Source organism: Hypanus sabinus, chromosome 2 (assembly GCF_030144855.1).
Source record: "Hypanus sabinus isolate sHypSab1 chromosome 2, sHypSab1.hap1, whole genome shotgun sequence".
Taxonomy (NCBI): domain Eukaryota; kingdom Metazoa; phylum Chordata; class Chondrichthyes; order Myliobatiformes; family Dasyatidae; genus Hypanus; species Hypanus sabinus.
In genome coordinates this window covers 95,120,020-95,147,867 of record NC_082707.1, presented here as the reverse complement: position 1 = coordinate 95,147,867, position 27,848 = coordinate 95,120,020, and the positions used below count along the sequence as shown (strand labels likewise).

The window sequence follows — 27,848 nt, the reverse complement described above, 5'->3', positions numbered from 1 at the left end:
TCTCCTGATGGGTGCTCGCACATGGTTCTCACATACTGAAATCTCAGGATCACTGGGGGCTGTGGGAAATTGTGATGTTTTGATGGTCAAAGTGAGCATCGAAGACTAAAAGACATTGAGATTATCATCTGGAGTTGAAGCCCTGTTGACACCATTGTCGCTTGACCACAACTGTGACTCATCCTTTGACCGTGGGGCATCTACCACTGCTCGAATTTTCTTAGCACACTTCTGTAATCCTTGTGCAGCAGGGGTGTGACCATAGTGATGCTTGGTTGAAAGAATTCACACTTGTTGCATTTTTCTCCTAGCCCATAATTTTCAAATCTTTTTAACATTGTTTTGAGATTTTGGAGATGTTCCTTGTCATCTTTACCAGTAACAAATGATGTTATCCCAGTAACACTGATTACCTGAACAGCCTTGCAGCACCTGTTCCGTAGCTTACTGCCAGAGCACAGTTGCAGATGCTGCACTAAAAATTAGACTATTATAGCAATAGCCCTTGTGAGTGTTTGTGGTGAGAATCACTTTGGGTTCTTCTTCCATCTCCATCTGTAGCTGGGCCTCATCTAAATCCACTTTGCTGAAATACAATACAAATACTATATTGTCACCAAACAATTGGTACTATAGCGTACAATCATCACAGTGATATTTGTTTCTGTGCTTCACGCTCCTTGAAATACAAAAGAAAATGGTGGGCAGAGGGATCCTAAAGCCCCTCTGCTTCAATCTGACCAGCAGCCCAGCTCTTTTCCCACGCTTCCTCGATAATTTGTGCATCTTTCCAGATTTCCATCGATGCAGTGTGTTGTTGGCAGGTTCACCAACCTTTGAGGTTGGTGAACACGTCCTGCGGGGATCGATCGGCAGGTCGCGTCGTCGGGTGCTCCAGGTCAGGCCGAGTGCCACTTCCAATTGTCGGGGACCCGGGCTGTCGATCGGGTCAGGCCCCGAAGCCGACGCTTAATCCTGGAGGGCCAGGCTGCCGGCTGAAACAAGCCCGTGAATTGTGCCGCGGTTGCGGAGGCCTCCGCTCCAGCCGAGCCCCGGGCTCGATTTCTGAGGTTGGCGGCGGAGGCCTCACTTCTGGAAGCTGTGGATAGCCACCAACGAGGCTCTACGGTGGTCGCTCCGGGGAAGCGTCTGGGGTATCTTGAGGTCTCCAACATCACTTCTCTGTGCTCGTTTGCTTCAGAGAGGTGCTGGTCGGAATGGGCCATTTCTCCAGGCGCTCTGACATGGTAGCAGGCCACAGGTCTCTGGGAATGTGGTGGACCTTGGACCAGGCCTCGACAATCGGGTCCAGGTATGGTCTGGAGTTGAAGCAATTCTGGTGCATCGATGATCTCCAGCTGGGTCAGTAACTTCACCAGGGTGTTGTTGATCTTACTAGATGTAGCAAATCAGAGGTTTAGAAGGGTTTCTCGGGTATAGGATAGTGTAGAGGGCAGTTTGCTCAGCAGAGCACACTCAGAGTCGCCAGTTACCGGCACCATCTTTTTTAAAAAAAAAAGGTTTTCCTCCAGAAAGGTTTGCAAAGGTATCTTCTATCCTGGGCAGAGGGTATTAATCTACTTTCAGTATTGGGCTGATAGTTACCTTAAAATCAACACCGATGCAGATAGACCCATTTTTCTTGGCCACTGGAGCCATTGGCGTTGCCCATAGACTGCACTCATCCTTGGAAAGAATTCTTTCAGCCTCCGTGAAATCTAGCTCACTGACTACTTTATCATGGATGGTACAAAGAATTTGCTGGCCTTTGCAAAACTTGGGTGTGGCACTTGCTATGTTAGAGTTTTCCAATGCCATCCTTGAATACTGCTGTGGCATCATCCAGTACCTTTCTTAATTCACTTCCAGCTGACTCTATTACAGGGAATGTGGCATGCAAATAGTGGGTGGATCTCCAATCAAGTTTTAGTTGTCTCAGGCAATCATATCCCCACAATGCTGGCCCTCATGTTTTACCACATATAAGCCCAATGTGGCTTGTTGTATTTCACTGTTACAAATATCATTCCCACAGGAGTTATCTTTTCTCCAGCATAAGTTCTTACTTGGCTACCTGCAGGCTTCAGTTCAGTTATCTTTGAAATGCTGTTCAAATTCTTTTTGTCAAATGACCGAAACAGCCAAGCCTTGTCCAATTCCATTTTAATTAATCTGCTGTTCACTTCTGGTGTCAGCTACATCGCTGGCCTATTGTTAGTTTTCATATTATAAATCTCAAGGTTATCTAATCCTTTGTCACTCTCATCATTATCAGATCTTTTTCATCAACCACACATAGATTAGGGGTCTTTTTGAAACTGCAGCTTTTTATTTGTTCATTTATTTGTCCTCTTTTCCATTTACTTTTTATTTGCCAAACATGCTCTTTGTATGTGTGTTATTTTATTGCATTTGCTGCAAGTTTTGTCTTTAAATTTGCATTGGTCTGGTGTATCTGAGCCTCTGCCATAACGGTAACACAATTTGTTCAGCAAGGCTGGTTTCTGTTTAGACATCGCAATTTTGTTCACACTGACTCTCATTCCTGACTACAAATCAATTGCATCTCTGTCCGTTGTTTCCATTGTTACAGTTATTTCAACTTCTCTTTTTAAATGTAAGTTGTGCTTCAGTTAAGAGCCGTTCATTAATTTTTTTCTTGTAAGGTTCCACAAACTAAATGATTTCTCAGTGCATCATTAAGTTAATCACTGAACTGACAATGCACAGACAACGTCTTCAGAACTGATACTTGTTTTTCATTGGCTATTCCATTTTTAAAATGCTATTCCTTGTATACTCCTTCACTATGCAAAATCCATTTGCTTTTTATGCAATCGTACACGTCAGTCATACTGATGTAGCCAGTTGTTCCTGCTTTATTGCTAATTTAGTATTATTAACACCCGGTATCTGCTGTTTATGAGCCTTTTTTTTTAAACTCTATTGTCTCTGTCTTTTCTGAAGAGACACGTGCTGCACTTTTTTGTTACTTGACCGTTTCTCACTGCACTTCAACAAATGTCTTAGGTTCTTTTAAAACTTCCTTATCTGTTACTCATTAAGTTCTAAAACTCCTAAACAGACAACCTAATTGGAAGCAAGATGAGCCAGGAGGTAAACATGTGCTTTGTTTTTACTTTAGCAAGGTATGTATGTATGAAATTGTTGTGTGACAATGTATGCCATTTTCATGCATTACTTTTGCAGATAACCCACATGGAATTATATAAACAATGAAGAATGTTTAAACAATAAGCTTACAGTAGTACTCAAATATTACTGAAATATTAAGTACATAAGAGGCTTGAGGCACTACTTTTACGGTGTTGGCAAACAATGCAATTGAAGGTTGTATCTTTATTCTATTGATGCATCTGCATTAACATGTTCATTGCTGCACGAATTCCACACAATCGTCACATTTAATTAAATAGCCTCGACTTATAAGACCACCTGATGTTATCTGCAAGGTGTCAATGTGCATTCTCTCCTTTGCAATCTGTTGGTATCACTAGTGTATGCACAACTGTCAAGATTATTTTTGCATTTGGAGAAGCCAGAAGTATCAGTTTTACACATCTGGTCATTATTTCAGATACATCCTCCCACCTCTGGATTTGTGGACCAACAAAATATGGCAGGCAGATGGTCTATCTGTAATCAGGCATCAAAATAAATAGTACCGAAAGGGAGGCTGCTCAGCCTATCTTTTTGTAAAGACTGGTCTTCCCTTCAATACTTCCAGAAGAGGCACTGTCTATGAAATGTGCTTTTCAGCAATTCTGATTGTATTAATTATATACCTCCCTGTAATATACTCAGTGGCCGCTTTTTTTAGGTACAGCTGTACACTTGCTGATTTGTGCAAATATCTAATCGGCCAATTATATGGCAGAAAATGCATAAAAAGCTGGGAGGCATGGTCAAGAGTTCAGTTGTTAAAACCAAATATTAGAATGGGGAAGAAATGTGATCTAAGTTACTTTGACCATAGAGTGAGTGAGTGTTGATGCCAGACAGGACAGTTTAAGTATCCCAGTTTTCAGACATAATGGTCACTAGAGTTTACAGTGAATGCTGCAAAAAACAAAAAAAATCATGCTGAGAGCGGCAGTTTTTTATTTATTGAGGGAACAGCACAGAAAAGGTCCTTCTGGCCCTTTGAGCTGCACTGCATTGCAACCCCCGATTTAACCCTAATCACAGGAGAATTTACAGTGATGGTACACCTTTGTTTTGTGGGAGGAAACCGGAGCACCCAGAGGAACGGAAAGAACATGCAAACTCCTTGCAAGCAGCAGCAGGAATTGAACCTGGGCTGCCTGCACTGTAAAGTGTTGTGCTTACCACTGCGCTACCGTGCTGCAACTTTGGTCTGCTTGAGGTATGTGAAGAACGATGAATAAGATAACTCTAAATATTCATGGTGAAAATCTAGTGTTTTCAATCATTGACAAGATATTTATTTTTAAAACATAATTTTCCATTGTCCAGCAATGAACCCACCCCATCTCCAATGATTTAATATTATTGGAGTCCTGGGGTGATGCAGCATGTAAATAGGCCCTTTGATGCACTTGGTCTGTGCTAACTATCAATCATATTTTTCCAGTAATTCTGTTTTGACCTCCCCACATTCCCATCAGTTTACCCCAGATTCTACCACTCACCTGTAGATTAGGAGCAATTTACAGCAGCCAATTAACTTACTAACATGGATTTCTTTAGAATGTGGGAAGAAGCCAGAGCAACTGGTCACAGGGAACATGTGCAAACTACACACTGATAGCAACTGGGCTCAGGATTGAACCTTGCTCTCTGGTGCCTTGAGGTAGCAGCTCTTCTAGCTGTACCACTGTTGGCAAAGTTCGAAAAATAAAAATTGGCTTGTAATTCTTTAAGTTTGCTTTTCACTGGTTTCTCTCACCTCCCCACCCTCAATTCCTCTTTAGGTCAAAAATTAGTTGAATGGCGAAACCTGGATGTGAATTCGTTCCTGGAGCAGGTGACGGGATTTTTAACAGAACATGGGCTATTAGATGGACTCTCCTGTAGCCCACCAAAGAAGCGACTACGATCAGTAAGTATGAAAAACTGCAGATGTTACATTGGTACCTCTGTGCAAAAGGCAGTGAAGGATGGCCAATAGAGATATCTTTCAAAAGGAAAGAGAAAGCCGATGTCTGGGATGGGAGAAGAAGCACTGTGCGCTTCAGTGTCAGAAGTATAGGGACATAATAGTCTTACACTTTTTTTTATAATCCTTTATGTGATAATCATCTTCCATTTTCTGGTTCCTCTCTTTTAGGAGAGCTTAATAGATGCCAGTGAAGATAGCCAGCTAGAAGCAGCAATTAAGGCTTCTTTACAAGAAACGCATTATGAGTCGTCAAGCCCTGAGAATGAAGATCAGTCAGAGGATGAGTCGGAGGCAGAAGCTTTTTCAGACAGTGAAGGATTCATTTCTATTAATGGTTCAGATGAAGAAAGGGAAGAAGAAAGTACCACAAAAAAGAAGCAAACACCACGTAAGGATCTAAGCATTAAACAAACACGTGTAGAATTTGCTGAAAGAACTGAGGCAGGGAAAGAAACTAGTTCGGAATTTTCCTGCAAGGACAGATCTGAAAAAAATCGAACAGGGGCAGATGCAGAAACCTCAACAAAGCAGCAAGAAATAGAAGATACTGCAGTCTTTTTTGATAACAGTGGTAAGGACCATTTTCTGATTTCCTTTAAGTTCATGTATAACTATTAAGGAACAGTTGGACCAACAATGTATTGTTTTATGGTATTGATTAATAATTTAGAATTTATTACTGAGATGTCTCCTTGAACTGCAGTTCTTCTGAAGATGGTGCTCTCTATGTTCTTGGGTGGCGAGTTTCAAGATTCCACATGAAGTAACTCTATCACAACCGTGTCTCATGATTGTATATGTCATAATGTAACCATGAAGTGAGGACATTATCTTTCCAAATGACAATGTGAAATTTGATGAAAAATTTTCAGTTGGTATTTTTCCTAGGTTCATTGTCCTCGTAACTTCTGCACCAAGAAAACACTATAGATAGAATAACCAACAAGAATCCACAGACCATTTTGTAAGAGGTACCCACCTCAATGGTGGGAGTGGGGGATGTCCTGGATGGGGTCAAACTTGAAAGTTATTGGAGCTGCACTCACCTGGACAAGTGGAGAGTGTTCCATCACTTCCTGGTTTGTACTTAGTGGTTAGTGGAAACGTTTCAGATCTTTTCTTGGCTGCAATGTTATCATGACTAGTCTATGAGTTTCTGATCAATGGTGATGCAGTGATGTCCTCGGGTTGAAATGATTGATGGGTAACAAATTGATCTTCCATTATGTGAGTGGTATACTCCTACCACTGGAGAATTTCCATCAGTTTCAGTTGTATTGGGGCTTCTTGATAAACTGTTCTGTCAAATACTGTTTTGATGTAAAAGACACTCACTCCTACTTAATCCAAATTCAGATTCAAATATTTGGTCCAAGGCTGTAATGAGCTGAATGTCCTAGTCATAAGTAAGTGTTCAAAGCCACAAAACTGTATTTGCTGGGAACTTGGAATAAAAACAAGATGGAATCCATGGCAAACCATGGATGATAAGTTTTTATCTGCAATTTGAGAAGGATAAGGGCAGCTCGGAGGTGTCAGTGTTGCAGTTGAACAGGGGAAACTATGGAGCCATGAGGGAGGAGCTGGACGGATAGCCTAGCAGAAAAGACAGTGGAACAGCAATGGCAGGTATTCTTGGGAATAATGCACAAGGTGCAAAATCAGTTCACCCCCCCAGAGAAGGAAGGATTCAAAGGGGGGAAAGGGGCCACAGTGGTTGACAAAGGAAGTCAGAGATTGCATAGCATTAAAAAAAAATGAAGTATGTCAGAGCTAAGGTGAGTGGGAGGACAGATGATTGGGAAGTTTTTAAGGAACAACAGAACTTAACTAAAAAGGCAATACGGGGAGAAAAAATTAGGTGCGAACGCAAGCTTGCCAGGAATATAAAGGAAGATAGCAAAAGCTTTTTTTAGGTATGTGAAGAGAAAGAAGATAGTTAAGAACAATGTTGGGCCCTTGAAGAATGAATTGGGTGAAATTGTTATGGGAAACAGAGAAATGGCAGAAGAATTTAATGAGTACTTTACTAAGGAAGACACAAGCAATCTCCCAGATGTATGGATGGGCCAAGGACATAGGGTAACAGAGGAAATGAAACAGATTGACATTAGGAAGGAAACGGTGATGAGAAGACTGATAGGACTGAAGGCTGACAAATCCCCAGGTTCAGATGGTCTGCATCCTAGGATACTAAAGGAGGTGGCTCTGGAAATTGCGGATGCATTGGTAATCATTTTCCAATGTTCCTTAGATTCAGGATCAGTTCCTGAGGATTGGAGAATGGCTAATGTTATCCCATTTTTTAAGAAAGGAGGGAGGGAGAAAACAGAACTATCGACCTGTCAGCCTGACATCGGTGGTGGGGAAGATGCTAGAGTCCATTATTAAGGATGAAATAGTGGCATACCTAGATAGCAGTGATAGGATTGGGCCGAGCCAGCATGGATTTACCAAGGGTAAATCATGCTTGACTAATCTGTTGGAGTTTTTCGAGGATGTAACCAGGAAGTTAGACAGGGGATGTAGTGTACCTCGATTTTCAGAAGGCATTTGATAAGGTCCCACATAGGAGATTGGTGGGTAAAATCAAAGCTCAGGGCATCAGGGGGAAGACATTGACATGGATAGAAAACTATTTGGCAGATAGAAAGCAAAGGGTAGCAGTGAATGGGTGTTTCTCAGAATGGCAGGTGGTGACTAGTGGGGTGCCACAGGGCTCAGTATTGGGACCACAGCTGTTTACAATTTACGTCAACGATTTAGATGAAGGCATTGAGAATAACATCAGCAAATTTGCTGATGATACTAAGCTGGGTGGCAGTGTGACATGTGATGAGGATGTTAGAATTCAGGGTGACTTGGATAGGCTGGGTGAGTGGGCAGATACTTGGCAGATGGCGTTTAATGTGAATAAGTGTGAGGTTATCCACTTTGGGAGTAAGAACAGGAAGACAGATTATTATCTGAATGGTGTAGAGTTAGGTAAGGGAGAAATACAAAGAGATCTAGGAGTCCTTGTTCATCAGTCACTGAAGGTGAATGAGCAAGTGCAGCAGGCAGTGAAGAAGGCTAATGAAATGTTGACCTTTATTACAAAGGGAATTGAGTACAAGAGCAAGGAAATCCTCTTGCATTTGTACAGAGCCCTGGTGAGACCACACCTGGAGTATTGTTTTGGTCTCCAGGGTTAAGGAGAGACATCCTGGCTGTAGAGGAAGTGCAGCGTAGATTCACGAGGTTAATTCCTGGGATGTCTGGACTGTCTTACGCAGAGAGGTTAGAGAGACTGGGCTTGTACACGCTGGAATTAAGGAGATTGAGAGGGGATCTGATTGAAACATATAAGATTATTAAGGGATTGGACAAGATAGAGGCAGGAAATATGTTCCAGATGCTGGGAGAGTCCAGTATCAGAGGGCATGGTTTGAGAATAAGGGGTAGGTCATTTAGGACAGATTTAAGGAAAAACTTCTTCTCCTAGAGAGTTGTGGGGGTGTGGAATGCTCTGCCTCGGAAGGTAGTGGAGGCCAATTCTCTGGATGCTTTCAAGAAGGAGCTAGATAGGTATCTTATGGATAGGGGAATCAAGGGATATGGGGACAAGGCAGGAACCGGGTATTGATGGTAGATGATCAGCCATGATCTCAAAATGGCGGTGCAGGCTCGAAGGGCTGAATGGTCTACTTCTGCACCTATTGTCTATAAACCAGGCAGCATCTGTGGTGAGAGATAACAGATTGGAAAGGTGCTTTCTGTCTCAGATACTGCCTGCCTTGAATATTTCCAGCATTTTCTATTATATTTAATTGTCAATGGCACTTTCCATTTATTGATTAATGTACTAACCATTATTGTTTAATATAGCAGTAGTTAGCTAGATTATCCTTTAATGGACAGGACATACCAAAACAATTTAACATGTAAGATAGCCATTTTATCATTCTTTTGGAGAAGTTCTGATAGTTTCACAAGTTTTACAGTGCCATTCTTTGGAACTTCAGCTGGCGTGTTCTCTTGGGCGTAGTCTCAGCTGTTGCTTCTTGTGTTGAATCATCTTTTCTGAAGGTTGTCTTCCATGATGGCAGACTTCAGGAATAGGCTGACAGGGGCTATCCACGGATCATCTGGCTGAGTCCAGTGACATTCATTGCTCATTCACCTCCTATTAGTTTTCTGATTGTCCTCCAGCAATCACAACTGTATGTGTCAAAGCTGCAGAGCTGTGATCATGTCAGCTGATGGTGGGACAGCTCACTCTTTACTGTGTGGAGCTCAACATGTATAGAATGTTGCAGCTTTATCAGATTACAGTCTCATTGTTTTGGTGTAACAGGTGCTGTTCAACAAAATGTGTGGTTATTATCTTAGGTCAGAAAAAAATATTGGATATTCGCAGGAATCTTGGTGTGCTATTTCGTGATATAGAAAATGTAAAAAAATACAGGTACTGCAAGCAAGTGGGATATCAATACAGCTGATTGATGCCTTGCTGAGATTATGCAGGACTTTGAAACTATGTTTTGGTACTGTGTATAGATTTGCTATCCAGATCCATTTGCATTTAAATCATTGGGCTACAATGAAGTGTTGTCCGAAAAAAAAGGAAAATGGAAGCTGGCATGTACCAAATGGAGTTGAGAAGATGTATTATGTTCTGTGTAAGATTGATAAAGTGTTAAATGGCTGCTTCTATTTGAGGAGTTTTAGAATAGCAAAAGGGCCTTGAGCCCATGTGTAATGCCAGCCTTTTAACCTACTCCAAAATCAACCTAATGCTTCCCTCCTACATAGCCCTCCATTTTTCTTTCATCCATGCACCTATCTAAGGACCTGTTAAATCTCTCTGATGTATCCATCACCCTTGGCGGTACGCTCCATGCACTTGCCACTCTGCTGTCAGCACCTCAGGCACAGTGAGTGTCTGTGTCAGAGCCCTACTGAAAGTCGGGAGAGGAATAAAGGAGCAGTTTTGGGTAAGGCTGGTCTTTTTTGGCTGCACAGACGCAGTAAGTGGCAGCGTCAGAGAGCTAAACTCAGCAGCAAATAAAAGGCAGGCAGGGTTGGAGTGTGCCTGTGATAGAGTGGGAAGGATTTGGCTTAACCAGCTTTGGCAAGAGCAGGCAGAGGAACAAATAAGAAGAGAAGCTTTTGTTTAAAAAAAAGTACATAGTCAGGATGTGATAATTTCAGATGACTGTATCTGTGGGAAGTGCCCCCAAATTCAGCTCCTGATTGACCAGTTTATGGAGTTGGAGCTGGAGTTCGATGTACTCAAGATCATCCAGGATCTGAAATATATTTTAGATGAGATCTTTGAAGAGGTGGTCACACCCAGAGTGCAGGCTTCAGACTGTAGAAGGGTGACCACCAGGAGAAGTAAGGGGGGTAAGCAGTCAGTGCAGGGTTCCCCTGTGGCCATTCCCCTCAGCAACAAGTGTACCTCTTTGGATACTGCTACTGGGGATGACCTATCAGCTGCAGCTAGGCTAGTGGCACTGTGGCCAGCTCTGAAGCTCAGCAGGGAAGGGTAAAGGCAGGCAGTGTGCTAGTGATAGGGGACTCTATATTTAGGGGGATAGACAGATTGTATGGACACAAAAGAGACAACAGGATGGTGTGTTGCTTCCCAGGTACTAAGGTTCTGGATGTATCAGAGCGGCTGCAGAATATTCTGAAGGGGAGGGTGAACAATCAGAGGCTGTGGTTCATATTGGCACCAATGATATAGGCAATAAAGGGAAGAATAGGCCTACTCGCTGAGTATATAGAGTTAGGAAAAAGGCTGAAGAGAGGGACCCCAAGGTAGTATTCTATGGATTACTCCCAGTGCCACAGGCTAGTGCAAGTAGGAGTGGGATGATAGCATAGATGAATGAGTGGCTGAGAAGATGAGGCAGGGTTTTAAATTCTTGGATTATTGGAACTTTTTCTGGGGAAGGGATGGGTTGCACCTGAACTAGAGGGGAATCAATACAAGGCACTGGTAAGACCTCACTTGGAATACTGTGTGCAGTTTTGGGCTCCTTATTTAAGAAAGGATGTGCTGACATTGGAGAGGGTTCAGAAAAGATTCACTAGAATGATTCTGGGAATGAGAGGGTTAACATATGAGGAACGTTTGACCACTCTTGGGACTGTATTCCTTGGAGTTTAGAAGAATGAGTGGGGACCTCATAGACACATTTCGAATGTTGAAAGGCATGGACAGAGTTGATGTGGCAAAGTTGTTTCCCATGGTGGGGGAGTGTAGTACGAGAGGACATGACTTGAGGATTGCAGGGTGCCCATTCAGAACAGAGATGCGAAAAAAAAATTTTAGTCAGAGGGTGGTGAATTTATGGAATTTGTTGCCACGGGCGGCAGTGGAGGCCAAGTCATTGGGTGGATTTAAGGCAGAGATTGATTGGTATCTGAGTAGTCAGGGCATCAAAGGTTATGGTGAGAAGAGGAATGGGATTAGAGGGGAGATTGGATCAGCTCATGATGAAATGGCAGAGCAGACTCAATGGGCCAAATGGCTGACTTCTGCTCCTTTGTCTTATGGTCTGATATCTTGGCCGGGTGGTTTGCTAATGTTACTTACAGGAGGGTTTCGACTCATTTTGCAGGAGGCTGGGAACTGGAGCACCAAGTCAGTAAGTGAAGGATTGGATAGGAAAGTAGATATCAGAAAAAGTATTGAAAAACAAAAGTGAAATAACAGGCATGTTAGGTTGATTAGTTTGAAATGTGAGTGTCTTAATGCTGAGAGTATAATGGGTAAAGTTGTTGAACTTGGAGCAGGGATCAGTACATGGAACAATGATGTAGTCATTACTGAAACTTGGTTGAGAGAGAGACAGGAATGGGTGGGGGGGGGTAGTTGCACTACTAATCAGGGACAATATCACAGCTGCACTCAAGGGAGATGTAATGGAGGGTTCAGACACTGAATCCATTTATGTAGAACTTAAGAATGGGAATGGTGCAATCATGCTGATGGGTTTGTACTACAGATCATCCCATAGCCACTGGGACATTGAGGAGCACACATGTAAACAGATTAAGGAAATATGTAAAAATAATAAGATTGTGGTAATTTCAACTTCCCTAATATAAACTGGGACCTTCTTAGTGCAAGAGGTTTAGATGGGACAGAATTTGTGTATCCAGGAGGGTTTCTTAAATCAAGCCCAGCCAAATGACTGATCTTTCAGTGGGTGAGCAGTTAGGTAACAGTGTCCATAACTTCTTAACTTTCAGGATAGCCATAGATAAGGATAGGCATGATCCTTGCTGGAATCTTAACTTGGAATAGGACAAGTTACGACACCATTAATCAGGAACTAAGGAGAGTTATTTGGAAACACCTTTGTTCTGGCAAGTCAACGTCAGACATTTGGAGGAAGTTTAAAGATAAATTGCACAAAGTGCAAGAGAGATATGTTTCTGTTAGAAGGAAGGACAGGAATAGAAAGATAAGAGGACCTTGGATATCCAAAAAGGTCATGAATTTGGTCAAGAAGAAAAAGGAAAAGTATATAAAGTTTCAGAAGTTGGGATCAAATGGCACACAGGAGGATTATAAAGAAGCCAGAAAAGGAATTAGGAAAGCCAGGAGGGGCCATGAGAAGTCCTTGGCAAATAGGATTAAGGTAAATCCCAAACACTCTATACACACATCAAGAACAAGAGGATAACTAGGGAGAGGGTGGGACCACTCAGGGATAAAGGATAGGACATCTGTTATTTACCCAGGAAAAAGTCATAGAGGACCACGAGATCAGTTCTGAGTGTATAGATATCTTAGGGTGTTTAGGGGTCAAGGAGAAGGAGATGTTGGGTCTCCTAATGAGTATTCAAGTAGATAAGTCCCCAGGGTCTTGACCAGTACCTTTGTGTCCTCTAGACACAGACAAGATCCTGGAGGACTGGCAAGTGACTAATATTGTACCTCTGTTTATGAGGGGAACAAGGGAAAATCCTGGGAACTATAGACCGGTGAGTCTCACAACATTTGTAGGGAATTGCTGAAGAAAATTCTTAGGGATAGGATGTGTGAGCATTTGGAACCCCATGGCCTAATTAGGGAGAGCCAGCATGGCTTTGTGCAGGGCAGGTCGTGTCTTACCAACTTGATGAGTTTTTTGACAAGGTGACGAGAGATTGAAGAAGATAGGGCAGTGGATGTTGCCTACATGGATTTTAGTAAGGCATTTGACAAAGACCCTCATGGGAGGCTAATTCTTGGGGTCTGCAACAAATTAGGTGTTTGGATTCAGTACTGACTTGCACGTAGAAGAGAGGGGGTAGTGGCCGAAGGGGCTTATTCGAACTGGAGCTGTGTAATTGGTGGTGTTCCACCGGGAACTGTGCTGTTTGTGATGTATATAAATGACCTGGATGAAAATAGAGATAGATGGGTTAGTAAGTTTACGGATGATGCAAAGATTGGTGGAGTTGTAGATAGTGTAGAAAACTGGTGAAGACTGATATAGATGAGATGCAGACATGGGCAGAGAAATGGCAGGTGGAGTTTAATCTAAATAAATGTGAGGTGTTGCACCTTGGTAGGGAAAATGCACGAAGGCAGTACTCTGCTAAGGGCAAGACCCTTCAGTGTTGCTGAGTAGAAAGATCTTGGGGTCCAAGTTCATAGCTCCATGACAGTGGTTACGCAGGTTGATAGGGTGGTTAAGAAGGCTTATGGAATGCTTGCTTTTATTAGTCGAGGAATTGAGTTCAAAAGTCAAGAAGTTATGTTACAATTTTATAAAACTCTGGATTGGCCACATCTGAAGTATTGCATACAGTATAGGAAGGATGTTGAGGCTTTGGAGAGGGTGTAGAAGAGGTTTACCAGGATGTTGTCTTGTGTTGAGGGCATGTGCTATCATGAGAGGCTGGATAAACTTGTGTTGTTTTCTTTGGTGTGGCAGAGGCTGAGGGGCGATCTGATGGTGATTTATAAGATTATGAGAGGAATAGATAGAGTAGACAGGGAGCATCTTTTTCTCAGTTGAAATGTCTGATACGAGTGGGCATGCATTGAAGGTGAAAGGGGGTAGGTTCAAAGGGGATGTGAGGGGTAAGTTTTTTTAATGCGGAGTGGTGGATGCTTCAGATGCGCAGTCTGGTATGGTGGTAGAGGCAAATGTGTTAGAAGCTTTTAAGAGACGTTTAGATAGGTACATGAATATAATGTGGATGGAGGGATATGGACATTGTCTAGAAAGGAGGATTAGCTTTTTTTGGGGGAGGGGCTTACTTCTTAGCTGGTTCAGCATAACATCATGGGCTGAAGAGCCCATTCCTGTGCTCTACCATTCTATATGACTCTGACTGGCTTAGACAATGGACAAAACAGACTGCAAGCAACGTCAGCAGAATTGAATTGACTTTATTATTTATATCCTTCAAATACATGAGTAAAAATTCTTATGTTACTTGTCCGTTCAAATGTGCAATTATAACAATTTATAATAAATATTATGTACAACAGGATAGTCAGTATAACATAGAAATACAGAAGCGTCAGACTGCTTAATTCATGCTGATGGCCTGGTGGAAGAAACTGTCCCGGATCCTGTTGGTCCTGGCTTTTATGCTGCAGTACCGTTTCCCGGAAGGTAGCAGCTGGAACAATTTGTGATTGGGGTGACTTAGGTCTCCAGTGATCCTTTGGACCCTTTTTACACACCTGTGTTTGTAAATGTCCTGAATGGCAGGAAGTTCACATCTACTGATGCGCTGGGCTGTCTGCACCACTCTCTGCAATATCCTGCGACTGTGGGAAGTACAGTTAGTGATACAGCCAGTCAGGATGCTCTCAATTCTTAAAATTAGGGGGTCCATACCAAACTTCTTCAACCGTCTGAGGTGAAAGAGGTGCTGTTGTGCCTTCTTCACCATACAGTTGGTACGTACAGATCACGTGAGATCCACGGTGATGTTTTTGTCAAAGAACTTAAAGCTGTTCACCCTCTCACCCCCAGATCCATTGATGTCTATAGAGGTTAGCCTGTTTCCATTCCTCCTGCAGTCCACGACTAGCTCCTTTGTTTTTGCGACGTTGAGGGAGAGGTTGTTTTCTTGACACCACACTGACACTGAATCAGGAACTCACCAATTTCCTCCTTGCAAATTGCTGTGCGACACACTTCACAACTAACAACTCACCAGCAGTGCTTTTCCTGGGTTGTTCCTTTCGTTTATGCTTGGATCTCCTCAAACCCAATCTGAGAAGGAGTATGCAGGACAAAGAAGGCGGTTCGATGTTTCACTCTTGGACAAGAAGTCCTGGTGAGGGACTACAGAGGTGATCAAAAGTGGATACTTGGAATAATTAAGGACATACTTGGACAACTCTCCTACACAGTGGAGATTGCGTCTGATATCATCTGGTGACGATACATCGATTAGTCGAGGAGAGCAGAATCAATTGTTAGAGAAGAAAGGTGTTACTGCTGTCAGAACCACTTTCTGCAGTCCCAGAGTCAACTCCTATGACCACCAAAGAGGAGAGCCCGAAACCTGAGATTGTTTTCGCACCCACAAGTCTCATCTGCCAAGCGGGGAGATACTCCTTGTCAGGAAAGAAGTTAACCTGCAAGAGTAAGAAATTCTTTTACAGAGATTAAATTTTTAGGCCTCAATGGGACAATTTAAACTTCACTATGCTGAGGATGTCTGTATATAGTAGTTACATTATATAATGTGTATATAGTTGAGATTCATTCTCTATTGAGTTAGAGTTTATGGCTAAGCAGAGAGGAGTGTTGTGTATTTAATATTTCAGTGATATTTGAATAATCTGGTATATATATTGATTGATTAAGCATTCTTGTTCTTTTAAATATTTCAGTACATGAATTGCATACATTGTGATGCTACCACTGATACGTGCACGCCTTGCTTAAAGTAAAACTAAGTTAAGCTTGCATTTCAGACTCCTGTCTTTTCCGTAGTTTAATGTTTTGGAGTGACAATACGTAACAGTTGTCACAATTAGAATTACTAAAGAGCATATTTCATGCACAACACCTACCGTGCATTCATCTTCTGGATACTGAAGGGAAGACTAGTCTTCACAAAAAGATGGGCTGCATAGCTTCCTTTCTGTACTAATCATTTTGAAGCTTGATTACAGATTGACCAACCTGCCTGCCAAATTTTGATGGTACACAAATCCAGAAATGGGTGGGTGTATCTGAAATAATGACCAGGTTATTTGAACTGGTGAAGCCAGAAATATCAATTTTACACATCTGATGCACATTTTTACACATTAAGGATGCCAAGGTAACACAGCGGTTATTGCAATGCTATTATAGTTTGGCATTTAATCCTGCATCACCTGTAAGGAGTGTGTACATCCTCCCCGTGGAATGCGTGGAGTTTCCTCGGGCACCCTGGTTTCCTCCACAGTCCAAAGAGGTAACAAGTTGGTCATTGTTAATTGTCCGGTGATTAGATTGGGATCAAGTAGTTAGGGATGCTGGGTGGTACAGCTTGAAGGGCCTATTCTGTGCTGTACCCTTAAATCAATAAATGTATAATAAATAACTAATCAGCCAATCGTGGCAGCAACTCAATGCATAAAAGCATGCAGACGTGGTTAACAGGTTCAGTTCTTCACACTAAATTTCAGAATAGGGAAGAAATGTGATCAGCGACTTTGACCATGGAATTATTATTGATGCCAGACAAAGTGATGGGAGTATCTCAGAAAATGCTGATCTCCTGGGATTTTGATGCACAACAGTCTCTGGAATGAGATGGTATGGAAAAGCATAAACTATCCAGTGAGCGGCAGTTCTGTGGTTGAATATGCCTTATTAATGAGAGAGGTCAGAGGAGAATGGCCAGACTGGTTCAAACTGACAAGGAGGAAACAGTAACTCAACCATGCATTGCAACAGTGGTGTGTGGAAAAACATCTCAGAATGTTGAACTTTGGAAGTGGATAGCTACAACAGTGGAGAACCACACCAGGTTTCACTTCTGTACCTAATTAAGTGGCTCTTGTAGTTTGTTTTTTGAAGAACAACAGGGATGTTATTTCACGTTTCCCTTGATGTTTATGCTAAAGCAGATTATTTGGTCATTACTATATTACCATTTATGGGAACTTTGTCAATAATTGTTAACCAAATTTCCTGCAGTGGGTGATTGTCAAAATGTCACATCAACTGTTAGTAGTCGGGGTCAACCCGAATCTAATGAACCACCAATAAAATAGCAACCTCAGTTTTTTATGGATGGGTGGTATAGAGAATGGAAAGAGTATTTCCTCTTGCCATCCATTATCATAATAAATGCTCTTTTCCATTATATTTATCTGAATGTTTTGTAACATTTTAAAGCATCCACAGATTATTTTTCAATTGCAAGATATAATATTGTGCAAAGTTATGTATTTCACTAAAAATTCAAAGCATTGGTTTTTAATATGCAAATAGAAACATTTTGAGTCTGATATTTAGCTATTAGCTTATTTGTTTATTGTTGATGCTTTTGAACGTGTGCTGTATTGCATCTGCTTGGTATATGATTTAACAGATGTGACTGACTTTGCTTCATGATGTGATAAATGTGACTGACTACCAGTACCCCAGTTAATTTTTTCAAAGCTCTTCTTGCATCAGAATTGTCTTTCATTAGCCTGCAATTCTGAATGCACAGACGATGCCTTTGAGAAGGCAGTTTTGCTCATTCACATTCTTGATTGATTCAAGTACAATTTGAATGATATGCAAGCCACCTGCGGTATGGATACTGATGTGATAAATTGTGATAAGAATTCCATTTGTGGATCTAACAATGAGCAATGGTCAGCATCTCATTTCAAAATAGAGTATCTTAATCTCTTGTAAAATAATTGTAAGAAGTTTCATGAGAAACGTAGCTTCACTTACTTATCTCTAAACATGTATTAATTTTATTGAATTCCAAGAAAGAGATTAAAACTTTTTAATCAAGGCCTTGTTCATTATAAGATGATTTTTTTTAAATGCAAAATACACTTATGCTGCTGAACTTGTCACTGTGGACTTTAATATTTTTTTGTAAAGTAAATCTGACCAGGTAGTTTACTTGCTGTACGTTAATTTGGAACATTTTGTGCTTCTGGATGATCAGTTATCCAGAGCTCATAGTAATTGTATATTTTGGCACCCAAAGCCATCTGTAAGAATCTAGGTTAGAATTCCTTGAAGACACTCTTATATTTGGAAAGTAATGGTAGTTATATGATAGAGTTTGGAGAGGATTATAGTGATGGAGATCAACCCTGAACCAAGATACAATGTTCCAATTTTCCACTGGATTATGTTATTTGGTAAACTGACACTGAAGGAACTTTATGGATATAGTCTTCATTGCATTGTTTCAAAATATGAGAGACAGGCATACTTCTTGGTATGCAGTTTGGAAAACTTGATGCTCGTTCAGATGTATTTGCAGCAATAAAACTAGTCGGAACTTTACCTAATAAATTTCACCTGGAATTTGTTCTTGACATCTTAGAAATTGCACTCTTATGTACAATTCATGACTGAAGATAGCACAAGTGAGATCTCTTCTGCTTAATATCTTGATAGAAGATTAGTTGCAGCAAAACCACAAGCTGTACTATAGATTAATTTCAGCATCAGCATCCATGTACAGTATTTGTAAACAAAGTAACTTTTTTTCATGTCCACCTTAATTATGCATTTAACTGCATTTTAGGAAGTCTTTAAACCGAAGGGGAATTTTTAGGGGCAAGTTTCCGCTTTCAAATGATAATGAATCATGCATGTTTTAACAGCTGTTCAGTAGTTTTTTTTATCTAAAAAGGAAAGAGCTAAGTGCTTTAATTTTCCTTAAATTCTGGATTTATTTAGCCCTTGGGATTCCTAGGTTAAATTCCTAATCTGTCCTGGTATATTTAAAGTCTTCGTTTCATATGCTCTTCTATGGCACAAATCTGTTGGTAGTTAGATAAAATATTTTGCCATTTTGACAGTTAGCTTCTAACTGTATCACTATTTTAACAGTAAGACTGGTATTCAACTCAAATTAAATGAAAACAGAAATTACTATAGTTAATACAGGTTGAATACCCCTTATTCAAAATACCTGAGACTGGAAGTGTTTTGGATTTTGGACTTTTTCAGATTTTGGAAAATGTAATGAGATAGCTTGGGATAGTCTTCATTTCTGACTCTGAATTTATGCATTACTGGTAAGCTGTCATAGTCTTACACTTGTTGATCACACATATGTACTTACAGTTAAAATGATTACATATCATTAAATGAAAGTAGAATGTGTGTCGGGTATCAAAAGCAGCAGAGAGACATTGGGAATCAGCTGTTGAATAACAACAAACAACAGCAGGCTTTCTGTCTCCACCTATGGTGCTGTGTTTTCATTAAAAGGTTACAGTATTTGTATTTTTTTCATGTTTTGTGTAAGGTATAAAAACAACCAGCATCCTATACTTGTTCTGGTGTTAGATTTTCATCAGCAATGCTTTAAAAAAAATTTAATGCTGTTATGTAAGGTATAAAATCAACTGACATCATAGACTTTTTCTGGTGTTAGATTTTCCTGATCAGCACACACTTTAGAAAAATATAATGCCATGCCTTTTCTTAAATTTCTGCAACCTGCCTGCTGAATGTTCATAACTATCTTCAATTTTCTATTTGTCTTTGTTTGTTTCATGATTAGTGTACATTAAGCGGCATATATTCACTCCAATACTGGCGATACATGATCAAGATTTTCATGTTTCACTTTATGCAGTGTTTTTCTTTTTTTCATTCCATATGTGAGGTCTCAGAATGGTCTCTGATCTCTGATGCGCAGAGACCTGTGCATTGTTTGGGAACCTTCCCAGAATCGTAGGGATTTTCTATTTGTGATGTCTTGTCGTTGCTCAAAAAAAATTGGATTTCGGAGGTTTTCAGATTTTAGAATTTGGGGTAAGTGGTACTCAACCTGTACTGGGAAAACTCAGCAAGTCAGGCAGCATCTGTGGAAAGAGATCAATGATTTTGTTGCAAATCCTTCCTCAGAACAGAACAAAGAATTCTTCACCTGCAGACATTTAATAAGGTTTTGCTTTTCCATGATTTACATATATCTTTTTCTCTTTTTGCAAAATATTTTTAGTTAACAAAACTAAAGACTCCTGAGAATTGTTTTCAGTTCTGCAAATATAAAAAGCCTCAATCTATGTACTTGGACTCCCATCTTTCTATGGCCTTCACTATGTCTGGCTTTTCACTATGTAGAAAGTACATGGTGAAAGTGGGAAGTGTTCACATTTTAAATGTGAAATGTGTTTGCCTGCATTGGAATCCATATGCCATAATTTAGTCATATATAATTTCTTAATGTAATTTCAGATGCTAATCTCCAAAGTTTACTTTGTGGCCAACCACTGTGTCATGATCTATATGTTAACATTATTTATCTGTCACTGAGAGAGATAAACTTTTATCTGATATCCCAAGTTTCTCTCTGCATTGGGTCTGAAGTTATGGTTTGTGCACATCAGCAGCTGGTCACAGGTATGAGAACATGCTTCAAATGACCATGAATTACAAAGAACGTATTTGATTTGTCCAATAATTCTTGTTATGCCTAAGTTCCTTTAAAGTTGTGTTTCATTGAATGTATTACTATTTCTTTGAAAGTTCTGCCACATTACGAGAGATAACCGCTTGTAATAACAGAAGTCGAAGTACAGAAAAGCCTTTTTTTTTTGAAGGACAATATTTTGCAAGCCTTATTGGGTTCCAGTTATTGCCCAGCTGTTTTTAGTGTCACGTCCCGGCTTGCTCACTGTGTGGCCAGCCTACTTACCTGTTGGGCAATGTGCCTGGAAGGTTCTACACAACATTGGAATGAGCTAATTGATAGCAGGAGAAAGGGCTTCCCTGTTACGTCATCTTTCACAATCTTAAGGACTTGCTTAAAGGTAATAAATCTATTGTCAATTATAGGTGCTGCTTACATGAGATACAACAGCACCACTGAGATGATGAATGACTCATTAATCTGTTTCAGTGCTATTGCAACATGGATAAATGGTGCTCAAGGTATTATCTGGTATTCCACAATAGACAGACAAGCCTTGGTTTACTATCTGAAACTGTGAACTTCTCAACTACATTTTATTAGCAGTAATTGTCAAAGTTCAAAGTGCTCAAAGTTATTTTTATTATCGAAGTATGTATATGTCATCATGAGATTGATTTCCCTGTGGGCATTTTCACTAAACCCATAGAATAGTAACTAACAGGATCAATGAAAGATCAATCAAAGTGCAGAAGACAATAAATTGCAAATGCAAATATAAATAGCAATAAATAATGGGAACATGAGTATTAATGTCCTTTTGTTGGGTCGTCTAATGGTGTCGGGGAGCAACAGAGAAACAAGTGTCGTGCACTAGCTGTGATGGGAGAAGGGCAAGGCAGACACAGGTGGTCCTATTTGTAATATATTTGCACGCAAGGCTCAAGCTACCTCCACTTTCACTGCAGCACCTACCCTCATGTGTCCCACTTGTGGGCGAGCTTTCAGGGCCCAGATTGGCCTCATCAGTCGCCTCCAGACCCACAGTCACAAACCCTCCACCTGACAGAAGTCGTGGTTGTCTTCGACTCCGGAGGACGAACAATAACATATTTGCGGAATTTACAGAGTGATCAGGGGCAACCAACTCCAAGGGAGTAATCCAAAAGCCCAAATCTGCAATACAAAAGCACAGGTCAGAGCATGAAGACTACAAGTTTGTAAATACAAAAACTAATGCAATTATTTAATGGCTGATTCTCCCCAGCAGCCCTCTTCTCGGATGCCGGCTTTTTAAAATTGCACTCTCCAAATCCCAATTGGAGCAGTCCTGACAAGGGGGCAGGTCCAGCAGTGCTCTAAATGGAGATTGTGTTACGAATGTACCACAGCTCTGAGGGGCCGAAGGGTGCGGGGTAGCCCCTCCTTTGTGAGAATCGCAAGATCACTATTAAGTCAGTTCAGGAGACCCAGGAAATGAGAGAAAGACATGCAGAATCCACAAAGAGTTGGAATGTGTCCTGGCCTCCGAAAGGCGGGACCATTGATACCGGCTATTGTTTCTTGGAGACAAAATTGTGTATTGAATCCTGTACGATGCATCGAAGCCCCAGGCAATGAACCGAGGGGGAGGTTGGTGGAGGGATTGCATCATCCCAACCTGATTGACATCTGAGACCCTGTGAGTCAGGATAAAAGAGGGTCTGTGGGAACAGCCCCTCAGACGCACCAGAAGAAACGCTAGCTATCCCGTAATAGCGAAAGCCGGTGGGAAGGCCACGTGTGTCCGTTTCCATTTGCCCCGGAATCGGTGGTGCTTTACCACGGAAGAATGGTTTTTAGCTAACAACGGGGAAATCAACTCCCAACGACTCTCGAAGGATTGACATCATAAAAGAAATGGGCAAGTTTTAACCCGTCTTTCTCTCCAACCGAAAAGCTGCAGCTTGAATGAACTAAAGTGACTTTTATATTTCCATCGGACAATACATTATCCCCTAGACAACGATAGAGCTATTTCTTATTGATTATTATTATACCCGTGCTTTTTAGATTTAGTATTGACGATGTATATTATCTGTGTGTTTGCATTGATATTATTTTTGTGTATTTTTATCAATAAATACTGTTAAAAATAGTACCATCAGACTTCAACGGGCCTCTCTATCTTTGCTGGTAAGTGACCCAGTTACAGGGTATGTAACAATTGACAGCAGCTCAGTAAATGAAACAGTGGAAGCTGGCCGGAGAGAGAGAACAGTCAAAAACACAGGGCACGCACGTAACAATGTCACCCACAATAACAAACTTGCCTCGACTTTACAACAAAAGTAACACTTACTCATGGATAGAGACAGTGTGTCTGAAATATATTTTCACTCCTTTAATGCCAAACTTCTTGGAAAAGTATCTGGCGGGGTGTTTGATACCGTTATAACCCTCCTGCAATAGCACTGGTCCAGGTGTGCAACCCAGCAGCATCTTCAGATGCTGAAGCAGCGCCTGGCTTTCTCAGGTCCATGCAAACTCACAGGAAGACCTCAGCAGGCTAGTAAGCAGGGACACCACTGTGGAGAAATTTCAACAGAAACATCGGTAATAACCAACCATTTACTAAAGCGCTGGAGCTGCCACTTTGTATCGGGCACAGGGAAGGAATGTAGTGCCTCACTCTTCACATCAACTGGACACACTGAACCCCAGTCAATGACTTTGCCCGGATAGGTGACCAAAGCTTTCCCAAAGTCACACTCAGCTGAAATATAGGTCAACAAGGCCTCATCTAAACGCTTAAAAACATGTTGAAGAACCTCCATGTGCAATGGCCAGGCAGCAGAATAGGTAATCTAAATAAGTCTCACAGTTAGGCGCCCCCTCTAAAACTAGGAACACAAGTCATTGGAATGTTGTGGGTGTGTTATGCATTCTAAGTGTCATGACAGAGTACTGGAGGAAATGGTCCAGAGTTAAAAGGCGAGAAATTTCAGCAGCATGAGGAGTTGGCCTGCAGAACCTGCTAATATCCTATTAGCAGGTCTGACTCATTGACAAACTTAGCTGAACCTACTCTGTCAATGAAATCCTCCATGTGCGGCAGTGGAAATGAGTCCGGCACCGTATCAGCATATACTTTCAGTAGTCTGTGCAGAAATGGACAGTCCCATTGCTCTTGGGCACCGGGATTCAGGGGGAACTCCACAGACTAGAGCTAGGATGGGCGAGCCCATGATTGAGGAGGATTGCTGAATCAACACTGTATTAGTGGGGTTCACAAGGACACATGCTGCTTAATAGGCTTCGCACCATTCGCAACAATGTCATCCTCCAACACATTCGTTCTAATAGACACATCATTAAACAACGCCCTGATAATCCTGAATTAATTGTCTGATAGCGTACTCCCACTGGGGATTAAGTCCCCACCCAGAATTACCCTCCAAAACAATAAATGGAAAGTAACAAAGCAAAATAACAAACTAATGTTCCAAAGTAAACACACTCCAGCTGGAACACACTAATTAGAGAACCCTCAGTATCATGGTGTCCACTCAAAAGAAAAAGAATAACTTTAGCTCACCCTTATGTTCCCTTGATGGCTCTTGTCTAGGGCTGTCAGGGGAGCAACAGTAAGAAAAGTCCACTGTCAGCGCCGTGCACTGGCTACAATGAGAAAAGGACAAGGCAGACTTGGGCTGTCCAAGGCAACCAAATCCAAGGATTAATCAAAAAACCAAAATCCACAGTACGAAAAGACAGGTCAGAACACAAAGACTACAAGTTTGTAAGTACAAAACTAACATGTTTGTTTACCAACCAATTCTCCCCAGCTACTCTTCTCAGATGCTGGCTTTTCAAAATTGCACTCTCCAAATTCTGATTGGAATAGTCTGACAAAAGGGTGGTCCAGCAGTGCTCCAGATGAAGATTGACAGCAGTTTGGCTTACCTGAAACTATGGAAGCTGGATGTTAGAGAGAGAACAAAAACAAGATCATGGGTGCGCAGTGTGCACGCACGTAACAATGAGATATCAAGAATAAGGATTCTTAAAGTGAGATCATTGTGCAAACTTCTCAATGGATGGACAAGTGAATGAAAGTTAAAGAGCCTGATGGTTGTAAGGTAGTAACTGTCCTTGAACCTGCTGGTGCAAGTTCTGAGGCTCTTGTACCTTCTACCTGATGGCAGCAGCAAGAAAGGACATGGCCGAGGGTGGTGGGAATCTCTGATGATAGATGCTGTTTTCCTGTGACAGTGTTCCATGTAGGTGTACTCAATGGTTGGGAGGGCTTTACCCGTGATGTACTGCACCAAATCCACTGCCATTTGTAGAATGTTCCATTCAAGGTCAGATCTACTTTGGAGTACAATTCATTCAGCATGTGAATTGCATGTCTTAAAAACATAAATATCATGGGTCTTCAGAAGGTTCATTATGCCACTTGAAACATGATGACAGCAACATTTTGGCAAAAGTGGTTCTGATGTGACAAATGCTGATCTGTTCCTTGTTTTTTTAGGTTAGATATTAGAACCAATCAATGATAGAATTCAAGACAGAAGGGGCCATTTGAGGTGAACTTATAGGGAGTGTATCATGTTAGGCAAGTTGTAGTGTCTTTTGGAACAATTTGCAGAATTCCTTTCTTCCCCCACCCTTTCGAAATATACACTTGCGAACTTATATGTTTATGTATCAGATATAACATGATTTCTTAATCAAAGATTGAAATGCATACTGACTTTAATTAGTCTTTGTTTCTATCACAAGTAAAGAAGAGACCGTTTAATCTTATCTCAACTAGTCTGCGTTAACTGGACTTGTGCTAGCCTACTAATCAATGCCATGTTCACCCCAGTTGTGATAAACATTAACTATTCTGTTACATGAATTAACCCTTATGCCAGTAGAGTTTACTGCAGTTTCATGGACTTAAGATCTTGTTCTTTTTATGCAAGTTTACAGACGTGCTGAAGGATTCACCAGATCTGGAATGAAAGGGTCAACTGGTGACAAGGTTGAATGTTACATTGTATATATTTCCCAAGTTCATTTTGCATCTCCAAGGTGAAAGTGGCTAATATAGCATGACACCGGCTAAGTGAATCACAACACACATTGAGAGACACTATACAGACTGGCATGGAGTAATAAATATAATGTTGTCTTCTATGCTATTCTCTTCAAATAGGACCAAAAGCAAGTCTGATGCTGCGATATCCGAATGGACAAAGGGAACAAATTGCACTTCCAGCTCAAGCAAAACTACTGGTCTGTATTTTACTTTAACTAGTCCTAAAAGTAGTCTATACTAGTTGACATTTTTAAATGATTTGGTCTTTGCTGTGATGATTTGAGGAGATGCCACATCTGGGTCTGAAAGTGTCTTGTTATTTTTCTAATGTAGTGAATATGCAAAGTACCTTGTGCTTTGAGCTTTAAGGCTGATTTACACTTGTGTGTACGGGCTCCACCGCAGCCTACGCCATAGCCCTGATTTTCACTTCTATGTCGCTCTACGCCGTATTGAGCATGTGTTGGTGTGCACCAAAACACTAGTTGGCGGTGGGGTTTCTATGCCGCTGTGTTAAGTTTCTTCATGAGAGATATGGACGAGGAAATGCATTTCAAACATTTTCACATGTTGGCAGGTAGATTTGATGATTTGGTTAATCTGTTTCGCATCGAGTGCAGACATGGCGGAGAAGAAGCAACCGGAAATGCGTAGGAGGAAATGCGATGCTACCAAGCGGAAAACGATCACAGTTGTTGCGGTCTGCGTCACCGCAACGCGCGAGTTAATTTTTTGGGGAGGTGCACGTCACCCTACGGTGTAGATGGGACGCACAAGTATAAATCAGCCTTTAATCTCATTCATTTGGACCTGTCTGCTGTATAGAGATTACAGTGGATTTAAGATGCTGAAATTATAGCCCAAGTTAGGACCAAAAGATTGCTTGAAAGGAGCAATAAATTGGCATTAGCAGCAGACCAATCGATTTGCAGAGAGAGAGAGAACTTTACACAGGTTGGAAGAAGAGTTTAAAAATGGAGCATTTTGTGGGTCTCAGCGCATTAGTAGTGGACCAGTCAATTTGCGATTCATTATCAGAGGCAACTAAAAGTAAAGCACAGCCAAAGCAAGTGGCCATTGTGTGAGTGGACTGATGTAGGAGTGGGAGCTTGAGGCTTTGGCTCAAGAGGCTTTGGCGGGGAGGCACAGATTAGTAGCAGGTAAGGGTTTTGTAGTGGTTGAATAATAAGTCACTAAATTACAGCTAGTTAAATTAAATAGGGATGATGCAGGATCAGCTGATGTGCTGTAGCTACATGACGAGGGAGCTGGTGAACCTCATTGTGGTTCCTGGTGACCACATCTGTAGCAAGTGTTGACTGCTCAAAGTTGATGACCTGGAATCTGATCTTCAAACACACTGGCACATCGGAGGGGCGAGGGAGGGTTACCTGGATTCTCTGTTTCAGGAGGTAGTCACACCCATTAGATTAGCTGCCTCAAATTTGGTCTGCGGTCAGGGACAAAGAGAGTGTGACTGTGAGTGAGGCGAGTCATTGGATCCAAGAGACAGTGCTGGAGGAGCCTCAGTCCTTGAGCTTTTCCAGCAGGTCTGAGATTTTTGCTCCGCGTGTGGATGAGAGTGGGGGCTCTGGAAGGATGTGCAACCTAACTGTGGCATCATAGTTCAGGGAACTATACAAGAGTGAGGAGAGAAGAGAAATGTAGTGGTAATTGGGGATAGTATAGTCAGGGAAATAAACAGAGTTCTCTGTCACAAGGATAGAGCATCTGGAAGGCTGTGTTACTTGCCTGGTGCCTGGGTTTGGGACATCTTATCTGACCTGCAGAGGAATTTGCAGTGGGAGGGGAAAGATCCAGTTGTCCATGTTGGTACCAATGACATAGGTAGAATGAGGAAAGAAGTACTGCTGAGGGAATTTTAGCAGCTAGGGACTAAATTAAAAAGCAGAACCAAAAAGGTGGTAATCTCTGGATAACTAGCTAAGCCATGTGCAAATTGGCACAGGGTCAAGAAGATTGGAGAGTTAAATGCATGTCTCAAGGACTGGTGTGGGAGAGGTGGGTTTGAATTCATGGAAAGTTGGCACTAGTACTAGGGAAAGAGGGAACTGT

At 41.4% G+C, this 27,848-nt stretch overlaps 1 protein-coding gene across 2 annotated transcripts in view; it reads left to right on the top strand.

Moving 5' to 3' along the window:
- Positions 1 to 27,848, top strand: part of ubxn7 (UBX domain protein 7) — a 107,325-nt gene that overhangs the window by 71,392 nt on the left and 8,085 nt on the right. Inside the window, exons 8-10 of one of the 2 annotated variants that reach the window (XM_059950614.1) lie at positions 4,956 to 5,083; positions 5,312 to 5,714; positions 25,890 to 25,969. In XM_059950614.1, the coding sequence (XP_059806597.1) occupies positions 4,956 to 5,083; positions 5,312 to 5,714; positions 25,890 to 25,969 (611 nt within the window). Of the gene's footprint in view, positions 1 to 4,955; positions 5,084 to 5,311; positions 5,715 to 15,120; positions 16,066 to 25,889; positions 25,970 to 27,848 lie in introns of those variants that run through there. The other variant, XM_059950621.1, reaches the window with a different exon arrangement.